The sequence below is a fragment of the Cydia splendana genome, chromosome 8, assembly GCF_910591565.1.
Source record: "Cydia splendana chromosome 8, ilCydSple1.2, whole genome shotgun sequence".
Lineage (NCBI taxonomy): Eukaryota > Metazoa > Arthropoda > Insecta > Lepidoptera > Tortricidae > Cydia > Cydia splendana.
In genome coordinates this window covers 18,365,776-18,382,849 of record NC_085967.1, presented here as the reverse complement: position 1 = coordinate 18,382,849, position 17,074 = coordinate 18,365,776, and the positions used below count along the sequence as shown (strand labels likewise).

Genomic DNA, 17,074 nt, shown 5'->3' with positions numbered 1-17,074 from the left:
GCAAAAATATGTGACACGCTCTTATCCCTTCAAGTGGCGCCACCGAAAACAAGAAAAGTAGTCAAGTGGCGGGGCCCCGGTGGGTGGTCAGCGCAGATTTAAGAAAATTTTACAAAATCGTCGATTTAAGCTTTTCTATGTTTGAAAGTATATTAAATCACATATTGTTAGAATCAGCGTTATATAGGCTATTTGAATATATCAATTAAATTATTCTAATGTTTATACATTTGGCCAGACGTAATCAAACTCCGGAAGAATGACAGTTTTCCAGCTTCCTTGTTAAAAATGACTACCACCATAAAACTAATTGATTATTGGAGTTAATTGCTATTTAATTATCAAAGGAAGACTTTTATCTTTAAGATTAAATCAATAAATATACCTCTTAAAAAACGAGACTGACCTCGGACTAGGCGGTCGCTCCCGAATCAACAAATTTTATACCAAGTGTTTTTGTGTTTCTTATGGTATGCTATCCTTCTCTAACTCGCTACCTAATTTTGGGCGCTAGAAGAGCGTAACTATACTTAAATGCGTTCAATTTCACCTCTAAATACGTCAACACCTCATTAACCACTCACTGGTGGATGACAGTTTACTGGTTTTCGCATCGACTATACACGGGTTGACCGTCACTTGAAGGGTCATGGCTCTACGAATAAGATTGTGTCAGATATTTTTTGCAGCCTTCATTGTGTAACAGTTAATTGCAGGTGACTTTACAATAAAGTGATTACTACTACTTCTACAATATGAGACCTAAATCTAGTAGTTGTGTGATCAACCACAAAAAGAAAATATTTATTTGAGCTTGATTGGTTTGTAAAAATAAATTACACTGTAATATTAATGACATAGTATGCCCGTTTACCAGTTTTACTGAATGTACCTAATCAACTCTCACTGAAATTACAGAACACATATCCCGGCCTTGTTAAACACTGAATTCCATATTTTTATTTACAGGCACCGACGCAGACTCTTCTTCAAATAGCTCGAACACTCAGAACCGCACAGAAAGTTCGCCACCTACTATCAACAAAGTTTACCAAATGCTTCACACGCCAGACGTACTCAACCAGGCGATATCCAAGACAAACCCTTCCAACTTACCTAGTCTTAAAGACAGTATAAATCGTACATGTTGCCGTGAAGGCGAAAGTAATAATTTTAAAGGTGCTCATTTTGTACATAATGCGTTAGATAAAAGGAATAAAAAGAGAGCTGTGAGTGTGATAAATGCCGATCTAGAGACGACGACGATTGTCATACCGAGTCCACCTCTAATGACGGAGCGACGTCATAGGAAACATGGCGAGACAGGTTCAAGCGCACCGCTTTTAAACTACATCTTCGATACATACTCCAACACGCATCACCACAAAAACGATAGGTAAGTGCTCAATCAATCAATCCTGACAGTGATATATGCGAAAATTTATGTCGATGAGCATACCGCATATTCAATTTAAATTTCTGCCAGCTTTGGCAAATCTCTGTTTGCGGATCCTTTGATTATTTTGCAAATAGTAACAGTAATTTAATTGGAATATTGCTTGAGTTTGGGGATTTTGTGTACGAATGATATTAACTAAATTGAAATTAATGGAATTGCAAAAAATAATTTACTTAATGTGTGTGTTCAATTTAGTTTTAGAAATGTAATTTGTATACTTTTCATTTGGGAATACACAGTAGAATTGATACTTTGCAATTGAGTAGCACTAATTATAAGCATACATACATATTGGAAAATGTAGGTAGGTATCTACACTAGCTGGTAACATCAAAAGTGGTTTGAAAAAAAAAACATATTTATTTATTTATTTATCGTATGGCATTACAGTTACTGGATTCAATTTAATTATTAATCTAGAGTTGAGGTTTGCACTCTTCAGATACCCATATTGATCAACATTATTTTTAATCATGCTTAGCAGACCTGGGAACGGGAACGGCATCTACACGGCCGCCGCACCTGAAATAGAGGCCCTTGTGGGGTCGACTGCCAACCTGGATTGCAAAGTCGACGCTTTGCACGACAAAGTGGTAAATATTTATATCGAATTTTGTCTATCGTGAGTCACTACGCATAAGAGTACTTACTATACGCATACGCATACTAACTTTATACGGTTTAACTCATGACTTCTTCTTCTTTTCTTTGCTTTTTCTTTTTCTTTTGGGTTTCGGATGAAAGAAGCGCCTGGCGTCCGTTGGCTCGTTGGGTGGATGACATTCGGAAAATTGCGGGCCACTTTTGGATGAGACACTAGCCAAGGACCGGGATAAGTGGCGTACACGAAGAGAGGCCTATGCTCAGCAGTGGGCGACTGAAGGCTAGAATTATGATGATGATGATGAACTCATGACTCACTCGCGCAAAAATTTGCGGTGTGCGGGCAACGTTAACCCAATACTCTTAGCGCCACTTGCACCATCCCTCTAACCCGAGGTTAACCAGTTAAACAGTTAACCCAGTGTCAAATTGTAACCATGTTTAACCGGTTAACCCCGGGTATGTGGGTGGCGCTTAGTGTTTCAAATTGAAGACTGACTATAACTTATTTCTTAGGTGTCCTGGGTACGCAGAAAAAACGACCAAGAACCAATGGAACTACTAACCACGGGCACACAACAATACACAGCTGACGACAGGTAATACAACTATAACTAAATCATTAACAATTCTACTTCTAAAAAAAGTTCCGGATGTTTTCTTTTTTAATTTTTTATTAAAAAACAGGGATAATATTTAATTTACAGTTACTTACTTGGGATCCCCTGAGAAATCCAGTCTAGACAGGAAAATACAGCATTTACTAAAATCAAAATCAGCCATAATCTACGAACATATACCTAAATTCCATGTAATTTGAGAATGTCGTTTTAAAAAAATACTCGGTCTGATTCTGATAAAAATTTGATCTTGATACGATATGCATTGGATCTGTTAGAATCGAAAGTGACGTTTCTTCAAACAAATACGATCCATATCGTATCGAGATCAAATTTTTGACATTTATTAAAATTATAATCAAGCCGACCTTAACAGGCAGGCAGGTTAACCTCGATTGTATGGAAGCGGCTTTTCGGTGGCGGGTTCATGTGGTTCTTAACAATCTACGATATTAATGACAGGCAGCATGATGCAACCTTTGGTAATTAGGTAGGTCCCAATGCTTATCTAAGCTACCTACCATCATCTGTTCACAAGTAGCACTTTTCCTCAGGTACTCAGCCCGTTTCATCCCTCCAGACATATGGAGGCTACAAGTGAAGGAGGTACGGCCGACTGACGCAGCCTATTACGACTGCCAATTATCGGCGCACCCACCTCGAACCGCACGTGTCACTCTGCGGGTACCGGGTGAGTATAATTATTGCTACACTAATTGAGGCTATATGTGACGTGCCATAGGTAAAGGTACCTTAAGAGGCCCACAGATTACCAGTTCGCCGGACAATATCAACCTGTCAGTTAAACGCAAAAGGTGACAGTTCCGAACAATTGACAGGCTGATATCGTCCGGCGAACTGGTAATCTGTGGGCCCCTTCAAGGCGGTCGGCGCTTACGCTGTCATTGACGACGCTCCAACACTAATGCGGTGCTACCTTTATCCGTGGAACGTCACATATGTAAAGGTTCGTCCTACTGACGCAGCCTTTTACGACCGTCGGTTGTCAGGCTATCCTAGGCCACTATAGAACCTTGTCGCTTTAATTACTGGATACATGACATATGTACATCACCCAGTAATAAGAACTGTAGTAGAAGATAAACAAATTAATTCATTATGATATAGTTCTAAATATAGTGGCCTAGGAATCAAATTGGTTGACTGTACGTCCAATACTGCCAGAAATCTGTACGCTAAAGGTGAATTTTTGACATATTGACGCTACAGCTGCGAACTGTTAGATAGTCCGGTTTGCTTAGCTAGAGTCACCTCAAGTGGGTTTCTCATTTCTAGACATTGGATCAGGTACCTATACATACATAGGTTGTTTATTGTACCACCCCAGGACACTGTTTTTAATTTTCAAAGGATTTACTAAAGTGTATTGTGCCGTCCACAGATCCGACAGTAATTTGTTTCTTTAGTGTCAAGACAATCCCATATTACTTCACTTACAGAGAACTTAGAAATGCTTTCTAAATTTAGTTTGAATTTAAAATAAACGTAGGTAACTATCTTAAGCTATGTTTTTATTTCTGTTTTCTGAACCACGCGGAAAAATAAAGCCATAGAAATGCATAAGTATACCGACGCTACCTATTCTTGGATCCCGCTCAGATCCAAATTTCCCTCCGGGTTCCGATATCACCGGATAAACGTAGCCTATCGCCGTCGCGGGATCTTAGTAACAAACAAATTTAAAATTTGTTTTTAGGTTTAAAGTTACTCGATTAAACTTGTTCCTGAAACGTACATCCACAGATTGTAATATTTTAGAGGCGGTTTTGGGCACCGCGGGGACTTTACAATTTAACTAGAAATAGGTACATGAAGTAAACTTATCAAAAAAAAAACAATTCTACTCCTTTGATACGAGGCCGTAATACTTCTTTAACACGTGTGCGGTGTTCTGGTATTAATTTATCTTCTTTATCAAAATGCTGTTATTCAATATATTTTGGTAAATATCTACCTAGGCACTGAAGTGCCGTCGGAAATTCGAAAACTATTAATTTATGTTGTCATTTAAGTATTGAATAATTACATTATATGTATAATAAAAATCAGCTAGATTTAGACCAAGAAAAGTCTGCAGCGATTTTGATAGCCCAAGCAGTGCAAGTGTTATTGATACGTCATAATTTCATAGAAGATTGACGTTTATAAAAACACTTGCACTGCGTGGGCTATCTCAAATCACTGCAGACTTTTCTTGGTCTAACTCTACACACATAACACACAGCCAGCCTTTCGGTATCCATAAAAAAAGTTCCTACCAATTGCCTCAGTTAAGTGATACATAAAGAATATGACACATTTAAAATAAGTACCTACTCGAAATATCTTCAACCGGGTGTTATTACTTTTTTGGCGTGATGCGAACTCTGTCCCGATATAGCTCCTTAATAACGGAGCGAGATGACTTTTTTCATTCTGCTATAAAGTAAAAAAAGATCAAACGAAAACTGTCAAATCGTTGTCGCATTTTTATTAAAGGTTTGTTTTTGTCAACGAGCAAAAACTGGGGCACTGAAGTACTCTTGAATCGTTCTATTTTTCTTACCACAAAATAGGAATAAAAAAGTGACAATTTTACGAATTATCGGAAAATGATAGAGCGTTTTCTTTAACACTGTAATAAATTATGTAAAAACGGGACCCTATTACTAAGACTCCACTGTCCATCTGTCCATCTGTCCGTCTGTCTGTCACCAGGCTGTATCTCATGAACCGTGACAGCTAGACAGTTGAAATTTTCACAGATGATGTGTATCTGTTGCCGCTATAACGACAAATACTAAAAAGTACGGAACCCTCGGTGGGCGAGTCCGAATCGCGCTCGACCGGTTTTTTAATCATGAATACAATTTACTTTTTTTTTTCATTAAAATACTGGCTCCACAGCCTTCACGTTCCTTAACACTTTCGGTGCCGGGCGCCCCGTTTCCAGTACAAAATGAACACACATACGTGTTATTGGCAGTGAATGTGTTAAGCTTTAAAATTACCTCCGACGTTTCGAGGACGGCATTGTCCCATTGGTCTCGGCGAAAGCTAAAGTTGGCATCGTCATTAGCTGCGCAAGTTTATCGAACTACACGCACTTGGTCTTAACACATTCAATACCACTAAGTGCTACGGGTTACGCCCGTAGCGCGTAGCCACGGTTTCGTCGTATGTAGCGCGTAGTCGCTACGAACAGTGTACCCGACAGTCGGGTTCTTGGTGTTGAATGTGTTAAAATAATGTCCATAAAAATTTCCACCACACAGAATAGGTGTTTTTTCCTGTCCCAATACAGTTAGCATCAGAAGTAGCTAAGCGATCGAGGTATATAAAATGATCTAAGCAGAACTGTTTTGTTCAACTAATTAAAGTCTGTGCAGCTCATTATGAACACCTGGTCCGCATAGCCACTTTTGCTACTGACTGTAAATTCAAATTAGCCTCAGGATAAAACTAATTAGTTTAGTCCTAACCGGCACGGCTTGATCTACTCGTATGTTAATTATAATCACTACAGCTAAATCAAGCATATTGCTTCAATTAATCCCGAGGACAGATTGCAGCCATAATGTCAATCGCTCCTGGCAACTAAGGAGGCGTCATCGAATATCACAGGGCTATTGGCTATTACATTCCGTAAATCAATCGTAAGCCAGCCCCACCGTATTGGAAAACTCATTCAATTCTTTACCGTATTTTTGCGCAATGAATTCTGAAAATAACGGTTTTTTTTAATGGCTGTTACGACTATTATCGGCCCTATTCGAACTTTAAGATACGTCCATATCGTTTCTAGATCGATTAATTGACGTATCTTAAAGTTAATTCGAATTGGGCAGTTAATCTGGTAGGGTAAGCATACATACAGCATGGTTTAGAATAGTCAACTTAAAATATAAAATGTTGTCATTATAAATTAAAACTGACTCTAATTAGTTATTTGTTTTACAAGGGGGCAAAATTGTACTTTAACCGCTCGTGCCCGATATTGATACCCGAGCAAGCTAAAGATTCCAAAACCACGAGGGTAGCGAGACCTTAAATTATGTAAAAATTATGATGGTAGTCTTATCACTGTCAGGAGTTTATAAGTTACCTACCTACCTCGCTTTAAGAAAACTTGTAGGTGTTGATCATTTTAATCCTTAGAGGATATAACCAAACGGAGACGCCATGTCTATAATTTTCGGTACAAAATAGTGTGCCGTTTTTTTGCGGGGGAGGGGCACATCAAATGTATACGTAACGTCAAAATAGCCATGTCAGATAAACGTCAGTCCATACATATATGTGGTTGACCATTGGCCGCCTATTTTCGACAGAGGGGAACGCCTGTTAATGACCACTCCGTTTGGTTATATTCTCTAAGTTTTAATCAATCCACAGAAGTGTCGGTGCGCATAGTGGATGGTGCAGGCGCGAAGGTCTCCGAACAAGTCTGTGAACTGGGCAGCACGGTGGCGCTGCGGTGTGAGGTGCGGGGGCTGAAAATGGAGGGGGGACCCTCGCTGCTGTGGTTCCGGAGAGACACCCTGCTGAATGATGACACCACGAGGGGAGGAATCAGGTGATGTTCTTCATATGTATGAAGTGGGTAGCCCTGTGGCGATTCGGTTTGGTTAGGAAAGTGGGCATGAATGATGATACTACGAAGGGATGAATCAGGTAAAGTGTCATTCTATGGAACTTGCTAACTATGTAAACAAACCGCCATACTGAAATCATCATTCAGTGACAGTTTCAATATGGCGGTTTGTTTACATAGTTAGCAAGTTCTATAGTTAGGTTTGAGCAAGTGTGCAAACTGGGCAACACTGTGGCATTGCGGGAGGTTGGTGGTAAAGGGAGGACCCTCTCTATGATGGTTCCGGAGAGATGCACTGCTTAATGATGATACTTACCACAAAAGGTGGAATCAGGTAGGTGATGGTGGGTATATGTATATGTATAGTAGTATACAGGATGATTCATGAGACGTGAGCAGGACTTATCCTGCACACTCAGTAACTGATAATTGATCGATCACCGTCGTATTTAGGAGAAACAACAACACTTTTTCCTATTTTTTAACTTTTTGGTAAGGGCAAATTTAATTCTCAGCAATCATGGTCACCCTACAGGACCTAATTAAAAAACATAAAACCTCTTTAACCGTAATGGCATTTTGATTACGAAGAAAATAAACTGTCAAACTTGAGTGAGATACGAGTTTTCAAAAGTAACCAGACCGTGATGATGACAGTAATGGCATTCAATTTGACACAGAATATCGGTAGTTTAGTATTCTAATTTTAGGGTGACCATGCATGTCGTAAAAAAAATAATAACTTTTTTTTTCAACACGACTAGAAATTTAACGTTAAGCTCACTAATACTGATACGAAACAGTTGCTTATAATTAACGATATACGCAGTGTTAGTCCTGCTCACGTCTCCTGAATCACCCTGTATAGGTAAGTAGTTTAATTATAATGAAAGGTATCCGCATGTCACAAACATGAACATACTGTCGTGTCCAGTCCACAGCTCCGTCCAAATGGAATTCGGTCTGTGTTATTTAACACACTCTAAGGGATTTTTTCGATTAAAAATTTTATGTCTAGGCACAGTCAGCAGCAGAATTTGCTAAGCGGGCCAGGTGTTCAAAATTATCTTAACGCGACCGTGTCAAGGTAATTTTGAACACCTCGCCCGCTTAGCAACTTCTGCTGCTGACTGTACATCCTTACGGAAATACTCTGACCATGGCTAGACTTTATGTCGTTAATTATATTTAGACATTTATTTTTTCTTTAACACAGTGTTCGCACCGAATTCGGGCTGAACGGCGCGAACTCCGTGCTGCGCGTGGCGCGCGTGCGCGGCAACGATGCCGGTCGCTACACGTGCAGCGTTGCGCGCGCGCCGCCCCCCGCGCCTCCCCCCGCGCAGGTCATACTGCACGTCATCAAAGGTACCTACAATATTCCTTTTACTATTATACCTACTAATATTTTGTGACAAAAAAGAGTAATTGACAAAATGAAACCAACTTGAAAAGTATAAGGTCTCTTCACGCATTGGAGAAGGTAACTGTAAAAATTACATTCCCAGTGATGATTTCCAAAAGAAGTTTAGTTCTCTCTCTTTCTCGTCGCATGGAATCGTAGAACTCCACAATTAGCTCTTATCGAAATTCCTCTTGAAACGATAGGTTGTTTTTTTTTATTGATTGGGACCGAACGGTGCCAAATGAAACTCTATTTCTGAAATGAGCTTTAGCAGGTAGGTTCAACGCCAAAGACCGATTAATCGGTCACATACCACAGAGCAACATAGACCTACGTGCATATGCAAAAAGTTCAATTTCAGTTTTGACACTTCGGTGACGTGGCGTCCGAGTGACAGCTTTTGTGTTTGACACGGCGTCGAAAAGGTTAAATTATACGCATTCCTATTCAATTAATATGCACCTGTAACGGGACTCCCTCTGGTCGCATAACAACTTTTGTCATATTTTTAATTGTCATAACACTTTATGCATAAAATTGTAAGTCATAAAAATCTTTAGTCAGAATTATTCCTGAGCATAACTGGGGTTTTGTCATAAATGAGTTGTCATAATTTTTATAGTCATTAATTTAATTCGCATAAAATTTTAAGTCATCTGCTTGAAATCCATAATTATTTTTCGTTCGAAGTATTGCAGTGCATAGTATTAATATAGACATAAAAAATTAAGTCATATATTTAGTGGTCATAATATGTTTTTTTCATAAATGTTAGAAAGCTTGAATAATAAATATATATGGTTGTGAGCAACCTATGAAGCAAATATTACTTTAGTCATAATCATAACCACACAAAGACCGTATAAAAGAGGAGATCGAAGAAGAGGAGCCCCCTCTAGTAGGACCGTTTCTCCTGAAACGGTTTTATAAAAAAAACTAATCAGTAATCATAGTAGGTAGGTTAGGTTCGTTAGGTTTCTTTAGATGCCCGAAGGGCAAACTACGCAGAAATAGGAGCCCCGCGTGAGCGGGGCTCCGTCGAATTATGTGTTTGGACACTTTGGACGGAGATTAGGGAAAAGGTTTTTTCAAGAAGTTGTCGAGAGGCTAAAATTAGTTTCTTAAATTATTTACGTAAACCATTATGGTTGAAAATTATTATGCTACAAAAAGTTATACGTAAAAACATTATAAATATCGATAAATATGCTTTTAGCTGGTATGACATTTGATTCATTATAATCAAAACCTATATGCACAAAAAATATATGATAACTGCTGAGTATGTCATCAAATATTATGGCTAAAAATGTATGACACAATATAATATGACTTTTCATTTGTATGCGCAATGATGATTATGACACAAGTTGTTATGCGCATCAAAGATATGACTTAAACTTGTATGCAACCCAATATGGACCCACCTGTAACATAAACCTGTAACATAAATTACTATTTAATATACCACGTAGGTAAGTTAAGTACGTATATTAAATAGTGCCCACTGGGCACGAACATTTATTAAACTAAAACAGCATAGGTAATTAATTCTAAATTCTGCTCAAATGCTGCCTACTAATTTCCAATCAATCTGAATTCTCCAATTTAGGACTATCGATATTAAACAACTACCATTCATTGCATAAAATACCGACCTAAATATATTAGACTTACATGAGCATTTATCAAAATTAATTCATCAGTGTTTCTGCGTGTATAGAATATAAATTATAAATTAATCTCTCACGAGATACGTTCCCTAATGAGATCTAGATCTAATAAAGCTAATAAAATGAACGACAAATTCTAATTATATTAAAAACAAAACTCTTAAACTGACTCACGATATTAGTAATGTAAGGGCGGTATTACGAATGAATCTTTTTCTCACCCCATAATATTTGTCTGCCCGTTCACGTATTTTTAAGCAACTTTAGTCATTTCATAAATTCGATCCGTAACGACGTCCTAAGGGCGTGCGGAGAATTTTGAATTATAAAATGATTCTTGGACACAGGCGAGTCGGTATCTGAGGCAAGCTAGTATAGGCAGGAGAGTTGAGGTGAATGATTACACACACCACACACTGCTGTGTGTGTGTGTGTGTGTGTGTGTGTGTGTGTGTGTGTGTGCGTGCGTGCGCGCGTGTGTGTGTGTGTGTGTGTGTGTGTGTGTGTGTGTGTGCGTGCGTGTGTGCGTGCATGCGTGCGTGCGCGTGTGTGTGTGTGTGTGTGTGTGTGTGTTTGTGTGTGTGTGTGTGTGTGTGTGTGTTTGTGTGTGTGTGTGTGTGTGTGTGTGTGTGTGTGTTTGTGTGTGTGTGTGTGTGTGTGTGTGTGTGTGTGTAGCATAAGTACTTTAGTTTTGACCCATCTTGCAGTTGCCTGTTCAACTTGCTGTGATGACAATCGGTCGCAAAGAAACGAAACGAAACGCTGATCTTTCGCACTAATATGAATGAATGATAGAGAGGCAATAGCGTGTCGATTCGTTTTCTGCAAACAATTGTCATCCCAGGGTGCGTAGCCAACGTGCAATCGTTAACGCTCCGTAGCGAACGAAACGCAACTGTCACTGTCGCACTATTGGGGTGGAGTGATAGAGAGAGATGACCACAATACGCTACGGAGCGTTAACGATTCGCACGTTGGCTACGCGCCTTTCGTCAGCGCAAATCGACGTAAGCGGTTAAAGAACGCTTATTGGTGCTCACAGGGTCGTATCAATCATATATATAAAATCGAAAAACCAGAACGGGATAAAAAAACGAGGGAAGAAGCGAGATGGCGCCTTACAAATTTCTAAAAAAGTTTTTGACACGTTTCTCAAATACGACGCACGTATGATAAGAAAAAACTGTTTCAATCTATTATCTAACAATGGGAATAGACTCGAGAATAAAAACTATCGCTTTCGATACGTATTTAATTTACAATAAGCAAAAGAAATTTTCATAACAATCTTAATTTTACTTAATTTACGACGATCGGCCGTTTCTCGGCAACTGTCGGTTAGTTTCGTTTCGGTAGTGCTACAGACTAGACCAAATTATTCGTAAGTTAAAGTAACCTAAATTATGTTTGTCATGTTGGTATACAGTTATATCGGCGTTTTTTTACACGAAGTAAAATAAAAAGTGCTGTCAACCTCAACCTTAGTCTATAGCCTAATATACGCGTGACTTATACCATATATGACTTATCATTATCAATCAAAATAATATTATCATATTATTAATAATTTGTATTTTGTTGTTTAAAATTTCTTTTTAAGTTATATTATTCAGATTGACTTTCACGGCTTCGGCAAACATTGCTTTTCGTCCGGGGAACGGGCTGCCGAGATGGGCCAAAAATACAAAGTTGATAGTAAGTTATAATGTAGGTAGGTAAAGTGCATGTTCAGATATTTTTGAGGGCTTCCCTTTATCTTGCATAATATCGATTGTCCGAAATACACTTCACATAGCAGGTTTCGCAGAAACATTTTTAACCGAATGATACATTTGCATAATTGTATAATTAGCATAACTGTCATGTCGCATAACATTCATTTGGCCGAATTTTCAATAGCAGAATACTAATATCGTCGATTTTACATACGTAGAATTGTATGTAGCATAAATTACGTTTCACCGAATTTCTTATGGCATATTGCTCATATTGCAGACTTGAATTTCGCAGAATGTTATGCAGCAGAATAAAAGTTCTGCTGAAATTGTTACCGCATAATACTCATGTCGCTGACTGAACCTACACAAAAGGAATTGCTGCCAGAACTACAGGTTAGGTTAGGTTAGAACTGCGACCCCTACATAAAAGGAATTGCTGCCAGAACTATAGGTTAGGTTAGGTTAGAACTGCGACCCCTACACAAAAGAAATTGTTTCCAGAACTGTAGGTTAGGTTAGAACTGCGACCCCTACATAAAAGGAATTGCTGCCAGAACTATAGGTTAGGTTAGAACTGCAACCCCTACACAAAAGAAATTGTTTCCAGAACTGTAGGTTAGGTTAGAACTGCGACCCCTACTCAATAGGAACTGTTGGAGAAGGTGTTCATTGGTGGAGTAGGATACGGAAATATTATTCTCATCAACACTATGCCAATGAATTATTCTGCCTAAGGAAATTGTGCGAAAAGACAGTATGCCAAGTAAATATTATGCGACGCAATTTTTGGCAAAACAATTATTCGATTATAGGATTATTCTTTAAATTGACATTATGCCATTGTATTATTCAGCTTTACAAAATTGTGCGAAACAACAGTATGCCATGAAACTTATGCAAAATATAATTCTGCGAAATGATGATTCTGCCAAGGGTTGCTATGCGAAAGTAATATATGACAATACATTTTATGCAACATATTAGTAATCCATTTTTGAGCGACCTGATGAAAATAAGCAAATGTACGCAGTAAGCAGTCAGCCAAATATCTTAATATAACTTTGTTGCCATAGAAATAAGGATGTGTTCATATATAGTGGCGAAATATTGAGCGACCAAAGCTAGCCGCTTTAGTGGCTCGGACACTAAACTTAGAGAGAATGGGAGAGGATCGTACCGTGAAGAGAGCGTACTTGGGACAACAAAATGGGACACGCCCGAGTGGATGTCCTAGGTACCGCTGAAACGACGTAGTTGCTCAAGACCTGCTGCCTGAGAGGGGATCCCTTTGTTTCCCATAAACTTATTGTTTCGAATTTCGATAGTCAGAAATTGATATCCATATAATTTATGGACATAAACATCAAAAGTCATAATTTTTGTTAAGTATAACGTTTCATAGTTCTAATGTTAGACATCTATAATATTAAACGCTATAATCACAAAAGTTATAAAATTGATGAGTATAACATTCAAAGGTATATCAATAATTATTCAGAAATATTTTAAGGCATATATTTTATCGAACTAATGGTCGTTAATCATATCGTTTTAATGTCATCCCTTTGTTTCCCATAAACTTACTGTTTCGAATTCGATAGTCAGAAAATGATATCCTCTAATATTCTAATATTTAGGAGCTATAATATTAAACATTATGACTTTCAATAATTATGTCAAACAAAGAGACCCCCATTTTTAATGACTAAAGTGAATTACGTCTAAGAAACCAAATCAATAACATACTTCATATAAAGAAAAAAGAAATCTGTTTCCTCAGGTAGGTTTGTTAGTTACCTTGTGTCCCTCAGAGCGGAAAAAGGAGCCCCGCGAAGCGGGGCTCCATCGACTCGTTGGCGGGACGAAATGGCTTAATAAGCTACATGAAAAATAAGAAATGGCTGGGAAATCAGTAAGCCAAACAATAAAAAATCTGTTTCCTCAGGTAAGTTCGTTAGTTACCTTGTGTCCCTCAGAGCGGAAATAGGACCCCGCGAAGCGGAGCTCCATCGAATCGTTGGCGGGACAAATTAGCTTAATAAGCTACATGAAAAATAAGAAATGACGGGGAAATCAGTAAGCCAAACAATAAAAAATCTGTTTCCTCAGGTAGGTTCGTTAGTTACCTTGTGTCCCTCAGGGCGGAAATAGAAGCCCCGCGAAGCGGAGCTCCATCGACTCGTTGGCGGGACAAATTAGATTAATAAGCTACATGAAAAATAAGAAATGACGGGGAAATCAGTAAGCCAAACATAAGAAATCTGTTTCCTCAGGTAGGTTCGTTAGTTACCTTGTGTCCCTCAGAGCGGAAATAGGAGCCCCGCGAAGCGGGGCTCCGTCGACTCGTTGGCGGGGCGAAATGGCTTAATAAACTACATGAAAAATAAGAAATGGAGGGGAAATCAGTCAGCCAAATTTAAAATAATCCCCAGGTAGGTAGGCAAGCATGCAATTTGTATTGTTTAATTTTATAACTATTGACAATATGACTAATAAAAATTATGATGGAAAACGTTATGGTCTAAAAAAATCGGAACTTGAAATTTAGGGAATGCAATAGAGCCCCTACTTATCATTATAACGTAGTAAGGTAGATGAAAAAATACAATCTTGCCTTTTATCAAATCACATAATTTTTTGAGAAATTTGCGAATTAAGTTATCCAAATAACGGCTACAAATAAGAAATCCCTATCACAGTTATACTTAAACCCTGGCAGGGTTGAATACATAATAATGTCGGTATTTAACTAAACATAAGACAAACTTTTTATTTCATTTACGCGAGCGGAGCTGCGGGCCCGTCTAGTATAAGATGAAAACCATATCAAATTGTAAAACAGAGGCTTCCTTCTTCCAACATTCCAACCACCAAGTTCCAACATTGGCAATTACCGTCTATATCCGTGGGTAAAAAGCAAAACATTAACCATTTTTACTAATACGCATATTAAGTTTTATGTACGTATAAAAAAGGGGAAAATTCACGCATCCTCAAAGCCTTCAAGGGCGGTAGACGAGAACTCGTAACGTCTGATTCCTTATGAAATTGCTGTACCTACATATAATTTTTTATACGAAATTGCTTCGGCACAAGCACGTTGACAGAGTGTCGGCACACGGATGAGTTATGTGTTATTAGAATATAAAAAGCGTGGCTTGGCATACCTTGAAGTTTGTCGGCGCGGCGTATTAGTTACTCTTTTTAGGGTTCCGTACCCAAAGGTAGTCGGGACCCTATTACTAAGACTCCGCTGTCCGTCTGTCCGTCTGTCTATCACTAGGCTGTATCTCATGAACCGTGATAGCTAGACAGTTGAAATTTTCACAGATGATGTATTTCTGTTGCCGCTATAACAACAAAAACAAATACTAAAAAGTACGGAACCCTCGGTTAGCGAGTCCGACTCGCACTTATCTGGTTTTTATATTTTAAGGGAATCGATAATAGGTACATACGTACAGTCAGTTTTCCCGAAAATCGCATTGATTTTAATATGCGTCCGTCTAAACAGATACAGAATATTTTCGGAAATAATCAATTAGTTATAGTAAATTTTTCATACTGCTTAGACTGTATATGGAATCTTTGATGATCTTTGACGGCATCTATACACCCAGCCGCAAAACTGCATATCCACTTAACCTATACTTTCACAATTAGTCCATGTAATGTAGCAGCTCGCTTCATACTGCGCACACCGTTCAAATAATATTTTACCTCCGTATTCATAAAACTTAACAAACCTATGTTAAATTTTGTCCCTTTTGAGGCAATCACAAATGTCAAAATTACTAGACTTAGGCTGCGTTTTCACCAGAGATGTGCAAGAATTTTAGAGCATTTAATAACTGGAGTGGCCATTAAGAGCTTACCCCTCTGCCGAAAAACTTGCACAATTGTACAAACTTTTGTATGGACTGACATGGCTATTTGTACGTTACGTACAAATCATGTAGAAATAGCAATACATTTGACGTCCCCTCCCGCGCAAAAATGGGCAGACTGTTTCGTAAAGAAAATGACAGCGATGACATCTCCAGTTACTAAATGCTCTAAGGCGAGAATGCGTAGCGAGGGAACGTGTTTGTTATGAACCAATAGAATCAGTTACACGCTGAGCGAGGAAATCAAATGAAGTGATTCTATAGGTTCTTAACAAACACATGCATCCCTCGCTACGCATCCTCGCACATCTCTGGTGGAAACGCAGCCTCAACAGGCGTTTATAATTGTTTCCATTAATATTCAAAACTAAAGTAAGTATCTTTTGTTCCAGGTGAAAGCCTAGCAGAGCTACACCAGGGTGGCAGAGCAACGAGAACATTCGCGTATGCCACTCTCATGGTATCGGCGCTTGTCGTCTTACTTGTCTAATTGTAATTTATTTACTAATAAAATGTTCAATTACATGTTTTCGTTTTTTTTCTAGTTTCCGAATTTATATTTGGTTGAATAAAATCCAGCGAAAAAAAAGCCGGTCAAACAACTTTATCAGTACAAAAAGGCGCGAATTTCAAATTTTCTATGGGACGATTACCCGTCACGCCTACATTTATTTAAATTTGGTATTTTTTTCTACTAACAGAAATGACTTGACATACTATAGGTACCTACTAATATTATAAAATAAATTGAAATGAATTAATTATAAATGTGAAACTAAGCATAACTCTGTCTGTTCTCTTCAAGCTTAAACTGCTGATGCGATTGAGATGAAATCGGATAGTTTGAGTCCCGGAGAATGACAACGACTAGAATAACGTAGAATATCTCAGGAGGGCTAGCCAATAACATAAATCGTTTGGAGATAACGAAACAAAACGCTACCTGTCTCTATCACTGTTCAATATTAGTGCAATAGGGATACATATAGCGATTCGTTTCATTTTCTGTAAACGATTGTCAGCTTGGCTAGGCCCCCAAAAATAATCCTTTAAGATGGCTAAAGGGGGAATTTGCTATGGAAGTGATATGGAAATACTAATTCTACTCATACAAA

At 38.4% G+C, this 17,074-nt stretch overlaps 1 protein-coding gene across 2 annotated transcripts in view; it reads left to right on the top strand.

Annotated features, from left to right (window-relative positions):
• Window positions 1–16,482, top strand: part of LOC134792971 (cell adhesion molecule DSCAM-like) — a 97,167-nt gene extending 80,685 nt beyond the window's left edge. Inside the window, exons 3-9 of one of the 2 annotated variants that reach the window (XM_063764462.1) lie at window positions 970–1,396; window positions 1,944–2,052; window positions 2,579–2,661; window positions 3,237–3,373; window positions 7,078–7,258; window positions 8,493–8,644; window positions 16,352–16,482. In XM_063764462.1, the coding sequence (XP_063620532.1) occupies window positions 970–1,396; window positions 1,944–2,052; window positions 2,579–2,661; window positions 3,237–3,373; window positions 7,078–7,258; window positions 8,493–8,644; window positions 16,352–16,449 (1,187 nt within the window). In that variant the 3' untranslated portion in view covers window positions 16,450–16,482. Of the gene's footprint in view, window positions 1–969; window positions 1,397–1,940; window positions 2,053–2,578; window positions 2,662–3,236; window positions 3,374–7,077; window positions 7,259–8,492; window positions 8,645–16,351 lie in introns of both variants that reach the window. The other variant, XM_063764461.1, reaches the window with a different exon arrangement.
• Window positions 16,483–17,074: the final 592 nt, after the last annotated feature.